At 39.6% G+C, this 16,547-nt stretch overlaps 2 protein-coding genes across 5 annotated transcripts in view; one reads left to right on the plus strand and one right to left on the minus strand.

The window, feature by feature from the left end:
• Positions 1–7,572: 7,572 nt before the first annotated feature.
• PTRH2 (peptidyl-tRNA hydrolase 2) lies at positions 7,573–12,773 on the minus strand. Its single transcript, XM_075195298.1, has 2 exons — positions 12,585–12,773; positions 7,573–10,287 (listed from the first exon to the last, which is right to left on the minus strand). Exon 2 carries the CDS (start codon positions 10,276–10,278, stop codon positions 9,763–9,765), a length of 516 nt encoding a protein of 171 aa, XP_075051399.1. The 5' UTR covers positions 10,279–10,287; positions 12,585–12,773; the 3' UTR covers positions 7,573–9,762.
• Positions 12,774–12,815: 42 nt separating this feature from the next.
• VMP1 (vacuole membrane protein 1) overlaps positions 12,816–16,547 on the plus strand; it is a 120,815-nt gene continuing 117,083 nt past the window's right edge. Inside the window, exon 1 of one of the 4 annotated variants that reach the window (XM_075195295.1) lies at positions 12,816–12,901. The gene's annotated coding sequence lies outside the window, so the exon portion shown is untranslated. Of the gene's footprint in view, positions 12,948–12,996; positions 13,131–15,469; positions 15,627–16,547 lie in introns of those variants that run through there. The other 3 variants (XM_075195294.1, XM_075195297.1, XM_075195296.1) reach the window with 3 other exon arrangements.

Here is a 16,547-nt window from a genome sequence, read left to right on the forward strand (position 1 = left end):
CCAAAGGTGCCAGTTTTGGCCAAAAGATTTTGCACGCAACAGTGTGTGCTTACCATGGTGATGTTCCAAAGCTGCCCCTAGGGGTGGGTATGTTCAATGTCCCAAATGGAAAGGAATGAGAGAAAAGTATTTATGTACTTGCTGTAAAATCCTTTTCTCTGAATCCATTTGGGAAACACTGCACTCCCATCCCTTTTATGTTTGGTTTGTTACTTTAGTCCTATCTTTAGTGTCTCAATCCCAGCACCCTGCCCTCTATGCCCCATTGTAAGCAGTGGCCCCAAATGGATTTAGAGAATTGAATTTTACAATGAGTATAAAAAAAACTCTTTTTAAATATTATAACTTTCCAAAGTCACTATTGTAGTTAAAATCCCAGAAAATTCTGTACTGTACCTTTTTAACAAATGTAATTGTTTCAGTCTCAATGGGGCATACTTGACCTCCCCTCTACATCTCTTCCCCCCTCCCCCCCCATTTTCACTTGATCTGTTAATTAAATCGGCATTGATAAATGAACGCGTTTGTGCAATAAAGTTATAGAAGACAACGAGGAATCCCCCTAAGAATATACCACATGTACTACTGTTAACCAACCCTATCCTGAAATTTGTCCTGCAAAAAAAAAAAAAGAAAAAGCATGCTCCTCTCTTGCGAAAACATCTGCTGCACTACTGGTTTCATGGCGGCCTTAAATTCTTGGGGGTATGTTGTAGAACTACAAGTAGCAGCAGTCTGCTGTTTTGTAGAACTACAGCTGGCAGCATGCCCTGGTGTCCAAGACTTAAAACATTCTAGTGATGAATCAGGAGAAAATAAAGAATTGCCTAGATAATTTAATCTGGAACATTTCCTCATTTTAAAGGTGAAAAATCAGTTTCTACAACAACTCGTAGCTCTGGCTTTGAAGAGCATATTATAAAGAATAGTGGTTTTCCTATACTTCAATTAGTGAAAGAATTGATCTATAAAGCGTAAAGAAAATATTTGTAAAATAAAGTGGATAAAAATATCAAGTCTAATTCTAGAAACTAGAACGGATGTGTCTATTTTTCGATTGAAGTCCAATTTTGAGCTTCTTAATCTCCAGAGTAGACACAGAGATATATCTATATCTATATCATATAGATATATAGATATATATATAAAATCTATATATTAGTTAGAATGTCTAGATCCACCATTCTACTGGAAGATGGTGGTCCTTTAAGGGATCCTATGGACAGGATAGCAGAGTGTTGATTGAAAAGGCTTCATGTTTCATGCGGGACCTCATTAAAGTTGCGTGGTTATAGTATCTGTTGCTAGGGCTTTAAGGTTATGGGATGAAAACCTCAATACAGACAACCAGCAAGAGGTGAACATACAATGTTCAAATGAAAGTTTTTAAAATATGGAAAGAAAAAAAAAGCCATTTTGTTCCAATACAACATATAAAGTATATAGGAGTCTAAATAAACACCATACAAAGCAAGATATCTGTCAGAAGACAGATGTGCCAAAATGCTATATCTGGCAAGGCAATAGCAGATTTATTGTCAATGATAAGGAAAGGGATGCAGCTTTTGGGAATGTTTCTCTGCAATTGGACTAGCCTCATGGGCAAGTTGGCACATGCAGGATCTCCAAATGGAACTCTTGAAGAAATGGAATCACAAACAGATTTCATTAGACCAGATCATAAAACTTTCAGGGACCACCGAGAAATCTCTGAAGTGGCAAAGCCCAAAATTTGGCACAAGACGAGTATCACTTTCAGAGCCAGAGTGGGTGATCCTCACAATCGATTCTAGTATTACAGGATAGGGAGCATGTCTTCAGGAAAAAATAGCATGCTGTGTATGGTTGCAGAAGGAAAAAAAAATAAAAAAATAAATAAAAATAATTATATATAATATATAAAAATGTGTGCCAAGTATTTAATATTATTAAAGCACCTCTTTTATATCATAGAAAATGTCAAATCATATATACATACATTACAGCTTAGGTTAAAACAATCAAAATCAACAGTTCAACATTAAACGCACGTTAACAAAAAAACAAGATAATAGAGGGAAGCTAAACAAAGCTTCAAATATAGTGTAAACATAATTTAGTTTAACTGAAATAAGTAAAACACAAGCAGCATCCAAATAAACAGACAAATTTGAAATAGTTAAAATTAAACATTAAATATGATATAGCCACTTCTGGAAACAATACATGTAGACAGAGAAGTCAGATAATATTAATGGGTTGATCATTTGCACACAGTCAGGTCTCATACCAGACTGTATCACTAAAGCAACTACTGATAGTTATTTGATTGGGTCAGACAAGATTTCAATGAAGGTTACCCAGATATAAAAAAAAAAAGGCTAAGTAGAAAAATCATGAATAGTCATTGCAGTGATGAGGAAGCTACCGCCACAATTGTTGTTTATATGCCCTTCACCGGGTGACGGCCAGTCACAAAACCAAATTGATGAGTAGTCAGGAGCGATAGAAGGACTGCAGGTGAGTGGTCATGATTTTGGCAAATAGTTTAAAATTCAAATTTAGGAGGGCAATAGGATGATAGGAGGCATTTCCCAATAGTAATATCAGCATGGCATAGGCTGTGTTAATAGTAGGATAAGTGGGCCTTGTCCTATGAATATGGAGGAATAATATAAGTAATGTAGGGACAACATCAGATTAGAGATATTTATAATATTCGGAGGAGAAGCCATCCGGACCCGGAGATTTGTGTAAGCAAAGGTAATAGCTGCCACAATTTCACGATTTTTGCACAGAACTGGGAGTTGATAAAGTGGAGATACCAAAATGGCAGAATTTGACATTCATCGGAAACCCCAATTGGAACCGCCAAGAAAAGAAAAGTGGCAAACAGTTCAGTGATCTAGAAAGAGTGCCAAATGCCCACAGACTGAAGAAGCTATGGAGAATACCCGAGGACAGTGAAGCAGAGACTGAAGACATCCATTAATGTTTAATACTTAAAAAAAACAAAAAACTTTTTATTAAAGCATATAAAATGTAATATAATTAGACAAAGTAGCAAAGCAAAATACAGTGGTGCATATGTGATAAGTCATTGCTAGTAGTTCAACACTTAACACTTTTTCAGAAAAGATAAAATAATGATAAGGACAAAATATTTGGAGCCTATTTGAGCCTCACCAACCAGAACTACATTTACATGGAGTCACATCATATATAACATGTGGGAGCCACCCCTGGAATGGAAATAGGTCATCACAGTAGTAAGAGAAGAAAAGGTGGGTTGTCAGCAAACAGGTGAGTTTCATACCATAAAGTCTTTCGAAAGCAACTATTGATACGTTCAATTAAAAGGGTGTCAATGATGCTTTCCCAGGTATCAAAGAATTCTTGGCAAAAGGAAGTCCAAACACAGGCTTCCACCCAGTCCATTCTGAATATTTGAAAGAGTTGGTCCAGAAACTATGATGGGGCTGGGGGGAGGGGATGATGTGGACAAACATCTGGAATATACTCTTCCTGGCCACCGCTGAAAGTGCCAACAAGAGTTTCCTAATGTTTTATTATAGCTCTGGGTAAGATTCCAAATATAGCCCATTCTGCAGTCAAGGGAAGATAATTCACCAAGTAACGGACGATGTCGGCCATCGAAGAGCCACATTGCAGACGTCAGTAACAGGATTGGAATAAATAGGCTCTATGATAGATATTTAGGGACAACTCAGCATAAGTCTTTGCCGGAAGCAGACTATTAGAATTGGCCAATGAACAAAGCAAAAAGTAGATAATTCTGGAAAGCATACCCTCCATTGTCCCATTTTCAATGTATCATAATCAAGTGTCTCTCGTAGAAAAGTATATTGAATAGAAATAGCCCCACATTTAGAAGGTGGCCCAATAAGTAATTAATCAAGAGGGTTGTTCCAATCTTGTCGGAAAAATACTATTGCAACTGCACTTGCATAGTGTTGAGCTTGTAAAAGAGCAAGGTTAAATGGCCTTCTCACATCATGCCTGTCGCCTGCTGATTGGAACGTCAGAGGTTTCCGAGTAGTTTTATTCAGAAACTATTACCTCCCACATCATTCCAAACAATGAAAGGGTAGGCAGCAACGCCAATTTGGAAAATGGAGTTCCCCAACAGAGGACGTTGTATAGATAAATAGCAGTATAGTTTTCGTTTATGTCTCGGGATGTGCCATAATTTCTAGTGGACATCAAGAGGGTTGGCAAGGGCTGGAACCGGTATTACTTGATCATGTAGATGTAGGAAAGTAAGCAGATTAGAACCATGTTGGACATTTTGTGACAAGTGAGGTGTTTGCATAGTTATCATAACCGTGAATTCAATCCCTCAGGTATTGTAGTTGAGCAGCCTGATTATATAACTCAATATTGAGCAAATTAATGGCACCATTAGTCCTGGGTTGTTGGTGTTGTTTGAAGAGCCCTATTCTAGATTTTTTTCTTCTCCCAAATGAAGACCAAAACTTTTTATTTATACTTTTTATTTATTTATGAAAAATATTTATGTTTCAGCAATACCGGCAAAGACTGGAGCAGATATAGAATTCTCTGGAAATCATTGTTATTAGGTCTCCTTTACACAAAAAGGAGACATGATCCCAGCCCTCATCATCTCTGTGGAGGTCTCCAATAGCTTTTGTGATATTGAGTCGATACAGGAGCCACAGATATTAGGGAAGTTGCATATCAAGATATGGGAATGTCTTTATTGCCCATATAACGTCTATGTATATTGCCCAGTAGGGGCGTGTGGAGCTAGAATTCTTTGGTAAAGAAGCAAACCTTTACAGTTTGACTGAAAGAGTAATATGCCATCTGTGAAGGCAGATAGTTTAACTTCTGCAACACGAAGCATGGGATCCAGAACTAGATTGAAAAGTAAAGGAGATATGGGGCAACCAAGGCATGATCTGAGCTCATACGGTCACCAATCATTGAGTCACAGATCACAGTCATTAGATTGTTAGCAACCAAAATATGATTGATATTGGACCATGATTTATGGACTTCGGAACGAAACATAAACGAAAGGCCTTCAGGGGTCTACCAGACCATGAGTCGCCTTTTGTCTGAAAATGTATGGAGTCTAGAATTGTATATTGTAGATATTGGGCTAAGATTATCACTACACCTCTAGTTTTGGCACGATATGGAGCTAAAATACAGTCCACTATCCACTTTGTTTTAAGACTAGAGTCGTCTCCGTCCCTCCAATGCATTTTTTGTAGAAATTAAATGACACTAAGAGATCTCTTTAGATGTGTTCTCACCTTCTTACGCTTAATTGGAGTGTTCAAAACCCCCACATTCCAAGATGCTAAATGAAATTGTTGTGGTGAAGGAATTTAGTTAAATTACAACAACTGTATGGCAGATGAATCTGTGGTGTCCAAGTCAGGGTCCCACTCATCCCATCTGTCAAGCGGGGACCCCTCCAAAGGGTGGCGCAAAGAAAGCTGTGTGTTGAGATTCTGACTGCAAAACAGTCATCATATACAGATAAAATAACAACAAGAAACATGCTTTACTCCATTTTCAAAATTTTCCAAACCAAAACAATTTAAGGATGAATCCTGGATATCAAACCAGTGACCCCTGTAAATGTTTCATGGAAAAATAGAAATCCAAGAATAATCTTAGCTGTAGAATAGTTTAGGAAGAGCAGTCAAAAATTGAGAAATACTTCCTTAATAATGTAAATACTAGGTTATGGTCAGGTACGTTAGAGTAGTGGTGGAGATCTACAGTGTGTCATTGGGGATCCCAACAACGGAGTAATGGTTTATAAGCAATAACTAGCTCCATTGGGATCATCAAAAATATAGGTCTGATCATTCTCAATGATCCTGAGCTTTGCTGGGTATAAGAGTGAAAAGTGTTAACCATTTTCTACAAGCTATTTAAAGATGGGATGAAATTCACTTCTTTTTAGTGACAGGGAGTAGTCCTGAAAAATAAGGATTCAATTGTAGTCAACGACCAAGCAATTTATTTTTGTATATGCTGCAACAATTTTTTCTTCAATCCTAAAGACAAGGAATTTGGCTATGACCAGGTGAGGTCTGTTTGCAGTAGTCTCCCTTTCTGGCGCTATATAATGTGAGATAACTCCAGGGGGTAAATGTATGAATGTCCGATTTCTGCAAGTTACCAGAAATCGGCAACTTTGCAGTAAACATTTAAAAGCGGCGATGGCTTGTAAATGCAAGTTTCCCTTTACAAGCCATCGCCCCTTTAAATTTTCACTGCAAAGTCGCCGATTTACGGCGACTTGCAGTAATCAGACATTCATACATTTACCTCCCAGGTCCCCTTGTAAATGCAAGGCTATGACTATGTATTGGGAAAGAAACTGGTAGAATACTGGGCCTTTTATCTGTTCCTATTTTCCAAATAGTCAATTTAAAGCGGCAATGGCTTGTAAAGGCAAACTTGCCTTTACAAGCCATCGCCGCTTTAAATTTTAGCTGCAAAATCGCCGATTTCCGCCGAGTTGAAAAAAATTGGAGTATAATTCCCTAATTCTCCGCTGTAACGATAAGATTCAGGCAGAGTTGTCAAATATTTTCTTAATGACCATATCCAGGGAATTGAGTCTAGTTTTGTATCTACCATGTGCATCAAACTTGAGGAAATCTCTTTTGCTATAGCAGCAGCTGAGGGAAAGATGTCCTGGCTGGAGGGGAGATCCTCACCAGCAGGTGGGGCATTTGTTTGTGAGGGGGCTGGGGACGGAGGTCCGTTTCCCTGAACTCTGTTTTTGTTCACCCATATGTGACAAAACGAGTTTGATAACACCTTTACCAGCCTGCCCCTCGTTTCTCACAAAATGTGGATTATAGCATGTGCTTTTTATGGCTTTTGTTCCCCAGCTCAACAGCGTGTAATTGCAGTGTCTATTTACATGTGGATAAGGGGACATTGTCACTCATTGTAAATATGTATATTGTTCATATTGCAGTGAAGCTGTTATTCATTGTCCTAAAGTGAAGCCAGGGGGGTTATATGTAAGGATCAGGTTGCAGGATACAGGTTAGGGGGAAGATCAATTAGTATTTATTGTTCCTCCATAGGACTAGTCCAGTTTGTCTGCAACCCAGCAGAGAGCATCTGTGAAAGCACAGCTCATCTCCACTCCCCCTCCAACCCTCTAGTCCAGCACTCACCAATGTTTAAAAAGGAGAGACCCAGGGGTTTGCCTAGGGAGGGGAAAACACTATGGAAATTTGACCCTAGATATAAAGAGCCACTCCAGGGGGAAGGTGAGATTAATTCTGAGAATTGATGGCTGGAAGCTGCAGGGTTTCTATTACAATAAATGTATTGTTTTACTTTCTAACTGCATTTGCCTGAGTGACTATTTGTACCTTAGAAGGTACTGTGTAGGCTTCCCTGGCATAGTAAGGCACCCGTGGGTAGCCAGCCAGCGTGATGTGGGTAGAATTGTGCCAGAAAACCCGGTATCTTCACACCATATCTGTAACATCTAGTTTTACAGAAGCTCTAGTCATCATGTGTTTGTTAAGAAATGTATCCATGGCTCAATGGGCAGACATATAATGAGAATAAAACAATATACATTTCAAATGGCACAGGACAGCAACCTGCACACAAACCTAGCACAGTCGCACCTAACTATGAGGAATCAAGGATCAAGAAATAGAAGTAATATGCGAGGTGCTTTCAAAACACTATTAAAAAACATAAACGAAAAAAAGAATAAAATATTAAAAAATAAAATGGCTAATTAATTTATTCAGTATTCTTAAAGATTGCAGACTGTATATAGGGAAGTGGATTTCCACAGGCCTCTATGAGAGGAGTTAGGTGTTCAGCTGACACTCTGCAAAGCAAAGCTGCAGACAGAATTATATATTCGCACAGCAGTTCACCTAGTTTAAAGATAAATCGATGGAGGACATATGTGTGACAAAATAATAGTATAGTGTGTGATTTAACGTACATATTTTGTAGTGGTTTAAATTGATTTTTTTCCACAGCTAACAGCAAGCTGGCAGGCTGTGTCTGCAGTAAGAGTAATCAAATAGAACACCTGCAGAGAACTCTTTTAAAAGGTAAGATGGGAGTGTCTCCTGTCAGTCAAGTTGGGGCTGTGGGAGGTATGTAAAGTATTTAAACCTGTCTTTTTAATTTGTAAAGTGTGAATGATGCTGAATAAGTCGGCCGGTGTCTAGGGAGTTGGTCTCTGTTTATATAGCATTAGGGTCACAAGAAAGTGTGTGGAACATTGTGTTATCTGTTACTTTGCTATCCGGATAATAAAAGCAAAGAATCAGCCAAGAAGTTGTCTACATGTGCATCACCAGAAGGGTGTGCATGCCATGACCATTACACCAACAGGGACTGTAATGACATTGTATTCAAATACATATACTTTAATATGGAGTTGGTCCCACTTTTGCAGTGATAACAGCTTCGACTCTTCTTGGAAGGCTTTCCACAAGATGTTGGGAGTGTTTATGTGGGAATTTGTGCTCATTTATCCCGTAGAGCATTTATGAGGACAAGCACTGATGTTGGACGAGAAGGCCTGGCTCGCAATCTCCATTTCAGTTCATCCCAAAGGTGTTTAATGGGGTTGAGGTCAGAGCTCTGTGCGGGCCTGTCAAGTTCTTCCCCACCAAACTTATTACACCATGTCTTTGTAGTCCTTGCTTTGTGGGACACTGTCATGATGGAATAGAAAAAGGCCTTTCCCAAACTGTTGTCACAAAGTTGGAAGCATAGCATTGTCCAAAATAACTTGGTATGCTGAAGCATTAAGATTACCTTTCACTGGAGATAAATAGCCTAGCCCAAACCCTGAAAAACAGCCCCACACCATTATCCCTTCTCCACCAAACTACACAGTTGGCATAATGCAGTCAAACAGGTAAAGTTCTCCCGGCGTCCGCCAAACCCAGTCTTGTCCATCTGACTGCCAAACAGAGAAGCGTGATTCGTCACTCCACAGAACACGTTTCCACTGCTCCGCAGTCAAGTGTCGGTGTGCTTTACAACACTCCATCCAACGCTTGGCATTGTTCTTGGTGGAGGGAGGCTTGCATGCAGCTGCTCGGTTATGGAAACCCATTCCATTAAGCTCCCGCTGCACAGTTTTTGTGCTTACATTAATACCAGTGGAAGTTCGGAACTCTTCAGCTATGGAATCAGCAGAGTGGTGGTGACTGTTACGCACCATGCGCCTTAGCAGTCGTTGACCCCGCTCTGTGATTTTACGTGGTCTTCCACTTCATGGCTGAGTTGCTGTTGTTCCTAAATGCTTCCACTTTCTAATATCACTTACAGTTGACCGTGAATATCCAGCAGGGATGAAATTTCACGAACCATTTTATGGCAAAGGTGGCATCCTATCACAGTACTACGCTTGAAGTCACTGAGCTCTTCAGAACAACCAATTTTGTATCACAAATGTTTACAAATGGAGACTGCATGGCTAGATGCTTGATTTAATACACCTCTGGCAATGGGTCTAATTGAAACACCTCAAATCAGTAATTAACAGGTGTGGCCAAATACTTTTGTCCATATAGTGTATATAATCTAGTATATAATAATATTCCTGATGCATTGAGTAGCTCCAAAAAGTAAAACTGATTATGTATCTCTTTTAGGACGTACTTTTATAATGCAAAATTATCTGACAATACTCGACACACGTTATAGTTTACCAAAAAAAACAAAAATGGGTGACTTGTCAGCTACTATGTTTATTACAAAGTAGCAACATCAATAGAGTTTTAAATGTCCAGTCACTTTATCAATTAAGTCGCTAGGACCAGGTCCTACACCAAGGACAGTTCGAGATCCTGGTGCTATCTGTGTACGACCAGCATCCTGTATTAGACTAATGGTCAGTCCCAACTGTTTTGCTTGAGTAAGAAGGTCAACCAAGGCCTCTTCATCTGGTGCTTTCAACACTACTTTTGGTTGCCCACTATACTCCCACTGCTTAAGTAATTCAGGATTTCTTTTGAGGATCTGTTTGTACGACGATACTGCAGCATGTGAGCATTGTGCAGCAACTTTTCCCTTCCCCATTTTCAAATCATTCCGAACTACTATTACCATCTTGAGCTCGCCACTCTCTCCCATAACACTTGTGTTACTTTCCTCCTCATTTTCTGCTACACTTCTCATGTTTCGGGAATGACCATAGCGACCACGTAGGCTCCATCCTAGAAAAATACCACATGCTATTCCTGCTGCCAATGACAGAGTCCCAGGATTTGAAATGTAATCCATTCCAATTACCTAAAACAAAAAACACTTTTTATTACATGTTTAGAATTCTATTGTAAATGGGCAAAGAAACATTTCATGCGATTATGAGAAAGGTCTTACATATAGCAACAAAATATTACCATATGGCCAGGTTTCCCAGTCTCTTATTTATATGTGTCAACACATCACTGCATCACATGTATTTGCTTAAACAAGTATGCCTTAAATACAAATAAAAGCAAGAGGAAACGCTGCAACTAGTTTATAGACATATAATTTGATGATTTATTGGGAGTTTTTCTACTGTTAAATGATGATCCCATAAAAGAGCTTTTCACAGATTAATTTGAAGGAATAAAATGAAAAGGATATTAAGTGCCTTAATTGCTTGTACAGTCAAGCTGACAGCAGCATTTTGGACAAGGATGGCGTCACACAGACACTTTTAACTCTAGCGCTTTTCCAACTAAATAACTGCAAGAGTTCATGGCGGTCAAACTGCTCTGAGCTGACATAATTAAATGAGGGACTAATTTCCTGTCACATCGGAGCAATTGTGCTAAAAACAAATATTACATGCATCACCAAATGTCCAAAGTGCGCAATAAAAATGCTCTATAATTGAAATGCTTTGCATTTGAGCAGTCCCTGTCACACAAATTGTTTTTAAGCATTCAGTATATGCTGTGGGATTTGAAAGTGCTGTGCTCTTCAGGGTATGTTAAAAACACTGTAAAAATTAGGCATGAGCGCTATTAAAGCTGGAAAAGCTTCCATTCTGACACACTTCATTCATTAAATGACATTTTCTGGCTGCAATATTAAATAGTAATTTTTGTCCAGGAGGGGGCACTGATTTATAAGTACATTATTTTCCTCATTGGTAAACTTGACCTGCTTGCTATAGGTGCAGCCTTGTTGCTTTAATAGTGCCCTCCAGTGGACAATTTTTAAAGAAAAATGGTAGAATATTTGATTGCGATTTGCGCAACGTAATAGGAGTAAGGAGTATTGTGGCTGGATCACTTATAAGTAACTTTTTGTATAACTATATTTAAATTATTAGCACAGTACGCTAATTTATATAATTGCAAATGTACTGATTTTTTATTAGATTGTGTTGCATTTTTGTATAGGAAGCGTATTTATTGCTGAGACAGTATACCAGGGGAGGAAATTGGAGTTGTGTAACTTTTCTAAAGAAAGTCCATCATGCTAATTAGACCTTTTGATGTGTGAGTGTCCAACATATTCCTTAGCTTAAAGGCCCAGAAGGTCGTTACCTATTGTCACGTCTTGTTAGAGACAGGAACCTGTTTCAACAATGTAGACTCAGGATACAAATATTAGGATATAACAGGTTAATATGAATTTTGTTAAAGCTTAAATTGTATTAGTTCCACGGTTAAAAGGATATATTACATCCTAATGGTAATTCTTGAATGTGATTTATCAGTCTTTGCGGAGCCATCTAGGATAAGTGGCGGCGTTACCCTGCTAACAGTTGTGTCAGAATCTGTATAAAAGGAGCTATGTTTGGCCATGGATCATTATACCATCTGTAACTTCTGGAAAGATCGCTAATACCACAAACTTGGGTGTGTAACTGTCCTTATTAGGACATCACTGCTTCAAGAACCTGCTTTAACAACTACTTACCCTGCTGTAATTGCTGTGACCTGCAGATTAGACCAAATCTAATCCGTTGTCAGCTGCTCTGAGGTTGGAACCCTGCATTCAATACCCACACTCTGCAGCTCTAGCCAGTGTGATAGGCCAGGGGGAACCATCCACAGCAACCCTGATCTGAAGAGGCAAGAGGTCAGGAGTACCAGCCTATGTGCCCAAAATGGGGGAATAATAGCAACGAGAGTTGCCCAGTACACGGTTCTACATGCCAGTATGGAGCCTTGTGGTGGCAGCTGCAAAAGACCCTCCTGCTGCAGTTAGTAGGCACATAAGAAAGAAAGAAAGGGGACAGTGGCAAGGCAAGCCCAGCCGGTCCCCAGCAATACAACAGACAGAGTGGCATAGGTGGTCCATCCTTTCACGAGTAAATTAGTCGCCAGTAACATATTATAGTCGTTGGCAGTACAATATTTCTCAAAGCAGTGGTGGTATGAGTTAAACTAGAAAGATGATCTCCCTAGTCATCATTGTAAGTTTGGTAACGGTAATCAATCATAACACAGTAAGAGGGAACTGCTCACTACCCGTTAATGCCAGTCAGATCTGTGGTACATTGGAGCTTTCAAAACAAGATCAAGTTAATATTTATTTAAATGAGTCAGTGTGTGTGTAGAAAGAGACAAGAGAGCAGCTCTCACCGGGTACAGCGCTCTTCCCACGTTGCTTTCACTTCGCCACTTCCTTGTTCAACGTGTCGCTTCCATATGACGTCATCACTGCTCATTATCGGTGTCTTCTCCTTCCGACGCCGTTTTTATTATACCTCATACGTCGCTATTTGCTTGTTTGGTTTAGATTATCAGTCTCGGCGATTAAAAACTACAAAATACAGAAAATAAAAATGAAAATCGATGAGCGGGTTATCCGCCGCTGAAGTGGTCGCATATTGATGACGCGGCTGTGCAGGAGGGGGTGCTGCTGGCAGAGGTGACGAGGCTTCCGGTGGAGTGACCCGGTGACTGTGTGACAGATCGAGAGTGAGAGGCGGCGGCGGGGAGGAGGTGAGTGTGGGGTGATGTGGTGGAGACCGGTGGTTACATTATGTGACACACACAGTGACCGGTCTGTCATGACAGACGGCGCTGAGATACTGGGCCGACACTGACTGACAGCACGGGGGATCAGGCGATAGCTCTGTGATCTCTACTGACGTTATTAAACTCGTTAAACAGCGGAGGGCTCGGGTTGGTAACGAGCTGTGACAGGCATGGCGTGTGCACTTGTCTGCCTGTGTTTATTATCACTTGTATACTGTTATACACTGATAAGATAGTGAAACTGCGATGTTCATATTGCTGTAGATGGGCTGTAGCCAGTGGTTGTTTGACTGTGCATGATTCATCTTGCCGGTGAATTAACTATACCAAGAATGTAAGCGAGATGTTGATTGTTATAGCAGAATGACAGCTTTGATACATTAGGTAGAATGTGTTCGTAAACATTACAATAATTTTAATTGTTGATTCGATTAATTTGAACTTCTCCTATCTGTTGTATCTTTATGCCCATATTTAATGTAGAGACAACACCAATGGATAATCAGCGAAAAACATTTAATTGTGCAACCATACACTCTCTCAAATGTATGCACTTTGTCCTTTTAGATTTTATTTTTTAGTATTTGTAAAATCAGACATTTAATATGACATTGTCATTTTTATGCTAGTAATTATAATTAAATTTAGTTTTATTTTGAGCAATGTCTTGTTTCCTTATCATTTAAAATCATAGTTCTGTGTGTGTGTGTCTATATATATATATATATATATATATATATATATATTACATTATACATTTTTTTTGGTTGATTTTTGAGCTGCTAAATTGAACTTGATGGGGTTTACTGGAAACCCATCCCTTTTATTGTGGGTATTTAAACACTTACAGTTTGTTATTTTTGTTACAACAAAAATGTATTACTTTTTTTGAATGTCTTTTTGTAATAAATATGACTAAAGCTGGATGGTACACATTACAGGGGTTTCAACCAATTATTGTGCCAATCACATGATAAATGACTGTTAGGTCCGATATTGCATTAGTGTGTAGGCATCAATGATTGTGTTTTATCGTACCAAAGCACATCATATCATTTGATTTTATAAACTGGCTAAAAATCTATCAACGACGGAACGATGTCGTGCAAATGCGAAAGTGTTTATGCGCTTACAACCGACAGTGTAGACAGATCTCCATAGAGTGTGCAGGGTCCTAATCTTTTCAGCAGATAGTTGTGACAAATGAAGAGCACAGATCTGAAGGAAAATTGTTTCAGAAATCGCATCTGCAATAATTTTATGTAGTGTGACTGTGTACCCAGTTTAATCCTGAATAAAATGCTGATATGGAACTCCTAGGGGTATATTTACTAAATTGTGGGTTTGAAAAAGTGGAGATGTTGCCTATAGCAACCAATCAGATTCTATGGCCTGATTCATTAAGGATCATAAATGAAGAGGATTCTTATTTTAGTCTCCTGGACAAAACCATGTTACATTGCAAGGGGTTCAAATTAGTGTTCTGTTTTGCTAATATGTTAAATACTGCCTGTTTTTTTCATGCAGCACACACATATCAACTTAAAATTTCAGTGTACAAATAAGCTGTCAAGTATTTGTGTGCTACATGAAAAAAACAGTCAGTATTTAACTTACCTTGTAATGTAACATGGTTTTGTCCAGGAGACTGAAATAAAAATCCTCCTCATTTAAGATACTTAATGAATCAGGCCCCTAGTTATCATCTATGTAGTACATTTTGTAAAATGACAGCCAGAATCTGATTGGTTGCTATAGGCAACATCTCTACTTTTTCAAACCTGCAGATTAGTAAAATATATCCCATAATCTTAAATTAATTGGGCTGCTCAATGATTGTATTGATTTCTGTTGAGCCTTTGCAAAGTGGCAAAGTTTTTACCGTAGCCAGATTTTGCTTTGATACCCTTAAAAAACCCCAGAAAACCACAATTTCAACAAATACTATCCAAATGATGGTATATGCATAAAATTAACAACTTCTATGATGTTGGTAACTTTTTTTTTTTTTTTCTAAACCTAAAACGCTGCCTTGCTGTTTTCTCAGGTAGTTTGAAAGATAAATTTGTAATCCTTACATGTGCAAAGTACAAGTTTTGTGAAGATTTAGACTAGGGAGGGGAGCTTGTTTAATGCCTTACACCAAGTAATTGAGTAAATGGACAAAAGTTTGGACTTTGTAAGGGCAGATTTGTATAAATTTACAGTTATCAGCCACAACATTAAAACAACCTAGTTAGTATTGTGTAGGTCTCCCTCATGCCGCCAGAACAGCTCTGACGTGTCGAGGCATGGACTCCACAAGACATCTGAAGGTGTCCTGTGGTTTCTGGCATCAAGATATTGCCAGCAGATCCTCTCACTCCTGTAAGTTGCAAGGTTTTGCCTCCATGGCTTGGACTTGTGGGATACAAATACTCTTTGTCATGTTTCTCCTACCATTCCTGAGCAATTTTTTCTGTGTGGGTAGGGTGCATTATCCTGCTGAAAGAGGCCACTGCCGCAGGGAATAGCGTTGCCATGAAAGGGTGTACTTGTCATCCACTTAAATTCTAGGACCTATGGACATTGCCCAGATCATCACACTGCCTCCGCTGGCTTGCCTTCATCTCATAGTGCATCTTGGTGCCATCTCTTCTCCAGGTAAAGTCACACGCACCAGGCCGTGCTCATGATGTAAAAGAAAACGTGATTCATTAGACCAGGCCACCCTCTTCCATTGCTCCATTGTAAAATTGGCTCACGGGCCCATAGTAGCCGCTTTCAGCGGTGGACTGGGGTCTGCATGGGCATTCTGACAGGTCTTCGGCTGCACAGCAGGCTGCCATACACTTTGTGTTCTAACACCTATCTATCATAGCCAGTGTTAACTTTTTCAGCAATTTGTGTTACAGTTGATTTTCTGTGAAATTGGACCAGATGGGCTTGCGTTCGCTCCCCACGCGCATCAGTGAGCCTAGGGCCCCCATGACCCTGTCGCCGCTTCACCATTTGTTCTTCCTTGTACCACTTTTGGTAGGTACTAACCACTGCATATTGGGAACACCCCACAAGAACTGCCGTTTTGGTGATGACCCAGTCGTCTAGCCATCACAGTTTGGCCTTTGTCAAATTGTAATTAGTGACTAAGGCCACTAATGACCTTCTCCCCGCTAAATCCAAAAGACACTACTCCCTTCTTATCCTTCTTGACCTCTCTGCTGTCTTCGATACCGTTGACCACACACTCCTTTTGCAAACTTTCAAATCTATAGGCCTCTGTAATACCGTCCTCTCCTGGTTTTCCTCTTACCTCATCAACCGCTCCTTCTCATTCTCTACACATGACTCTGCATCCCCCCTCTTCCCTTACCTGTTAGCGTTCCCCAAGGTTCTGTTCTTGCCCCCCCTGCTTTTCTCCCTCTACACCTCCTCCCTTGGTGTCCTCATCTGCTCCTTGGTCTCTAGTACCACCTCTATGCTGATGGTACCAAAATTTATCTTTCATCCCTTAACCTTTTCCCTTCCCTTTTCTCTCGTGTCTCCTGCTGTCTCTCGGCCATCTCATCTTGGTTGTCCCAGCGC

The sequence above is a fragment of the Mixophyes fleayi genome, chromosome 2 (genome assembly GCF_038048845.1).
Source record: "Mixophyes fleayi isolate aMixFle1 chromosome 2, aMixFle1.hap1, whole genome shotgun sequence".
NCBI classification, from domain to species: domain Eukaryota; kingdom Metazoa; phylum Chordata; class Amphibia; order Anura; family Limnodynastidae; genus Mixophyes; species Mixophyes fleayi.

Bases quoted from the DNA above. Each gene is read 5' to 3' on its own strand.
- PTRH2 (XM_075195298.1), bottom strand. From the start codon at position 10,278: ATGGATTACATTTCAAATCCTGGGACTCTGTCATTGGCAGCAGGAATA.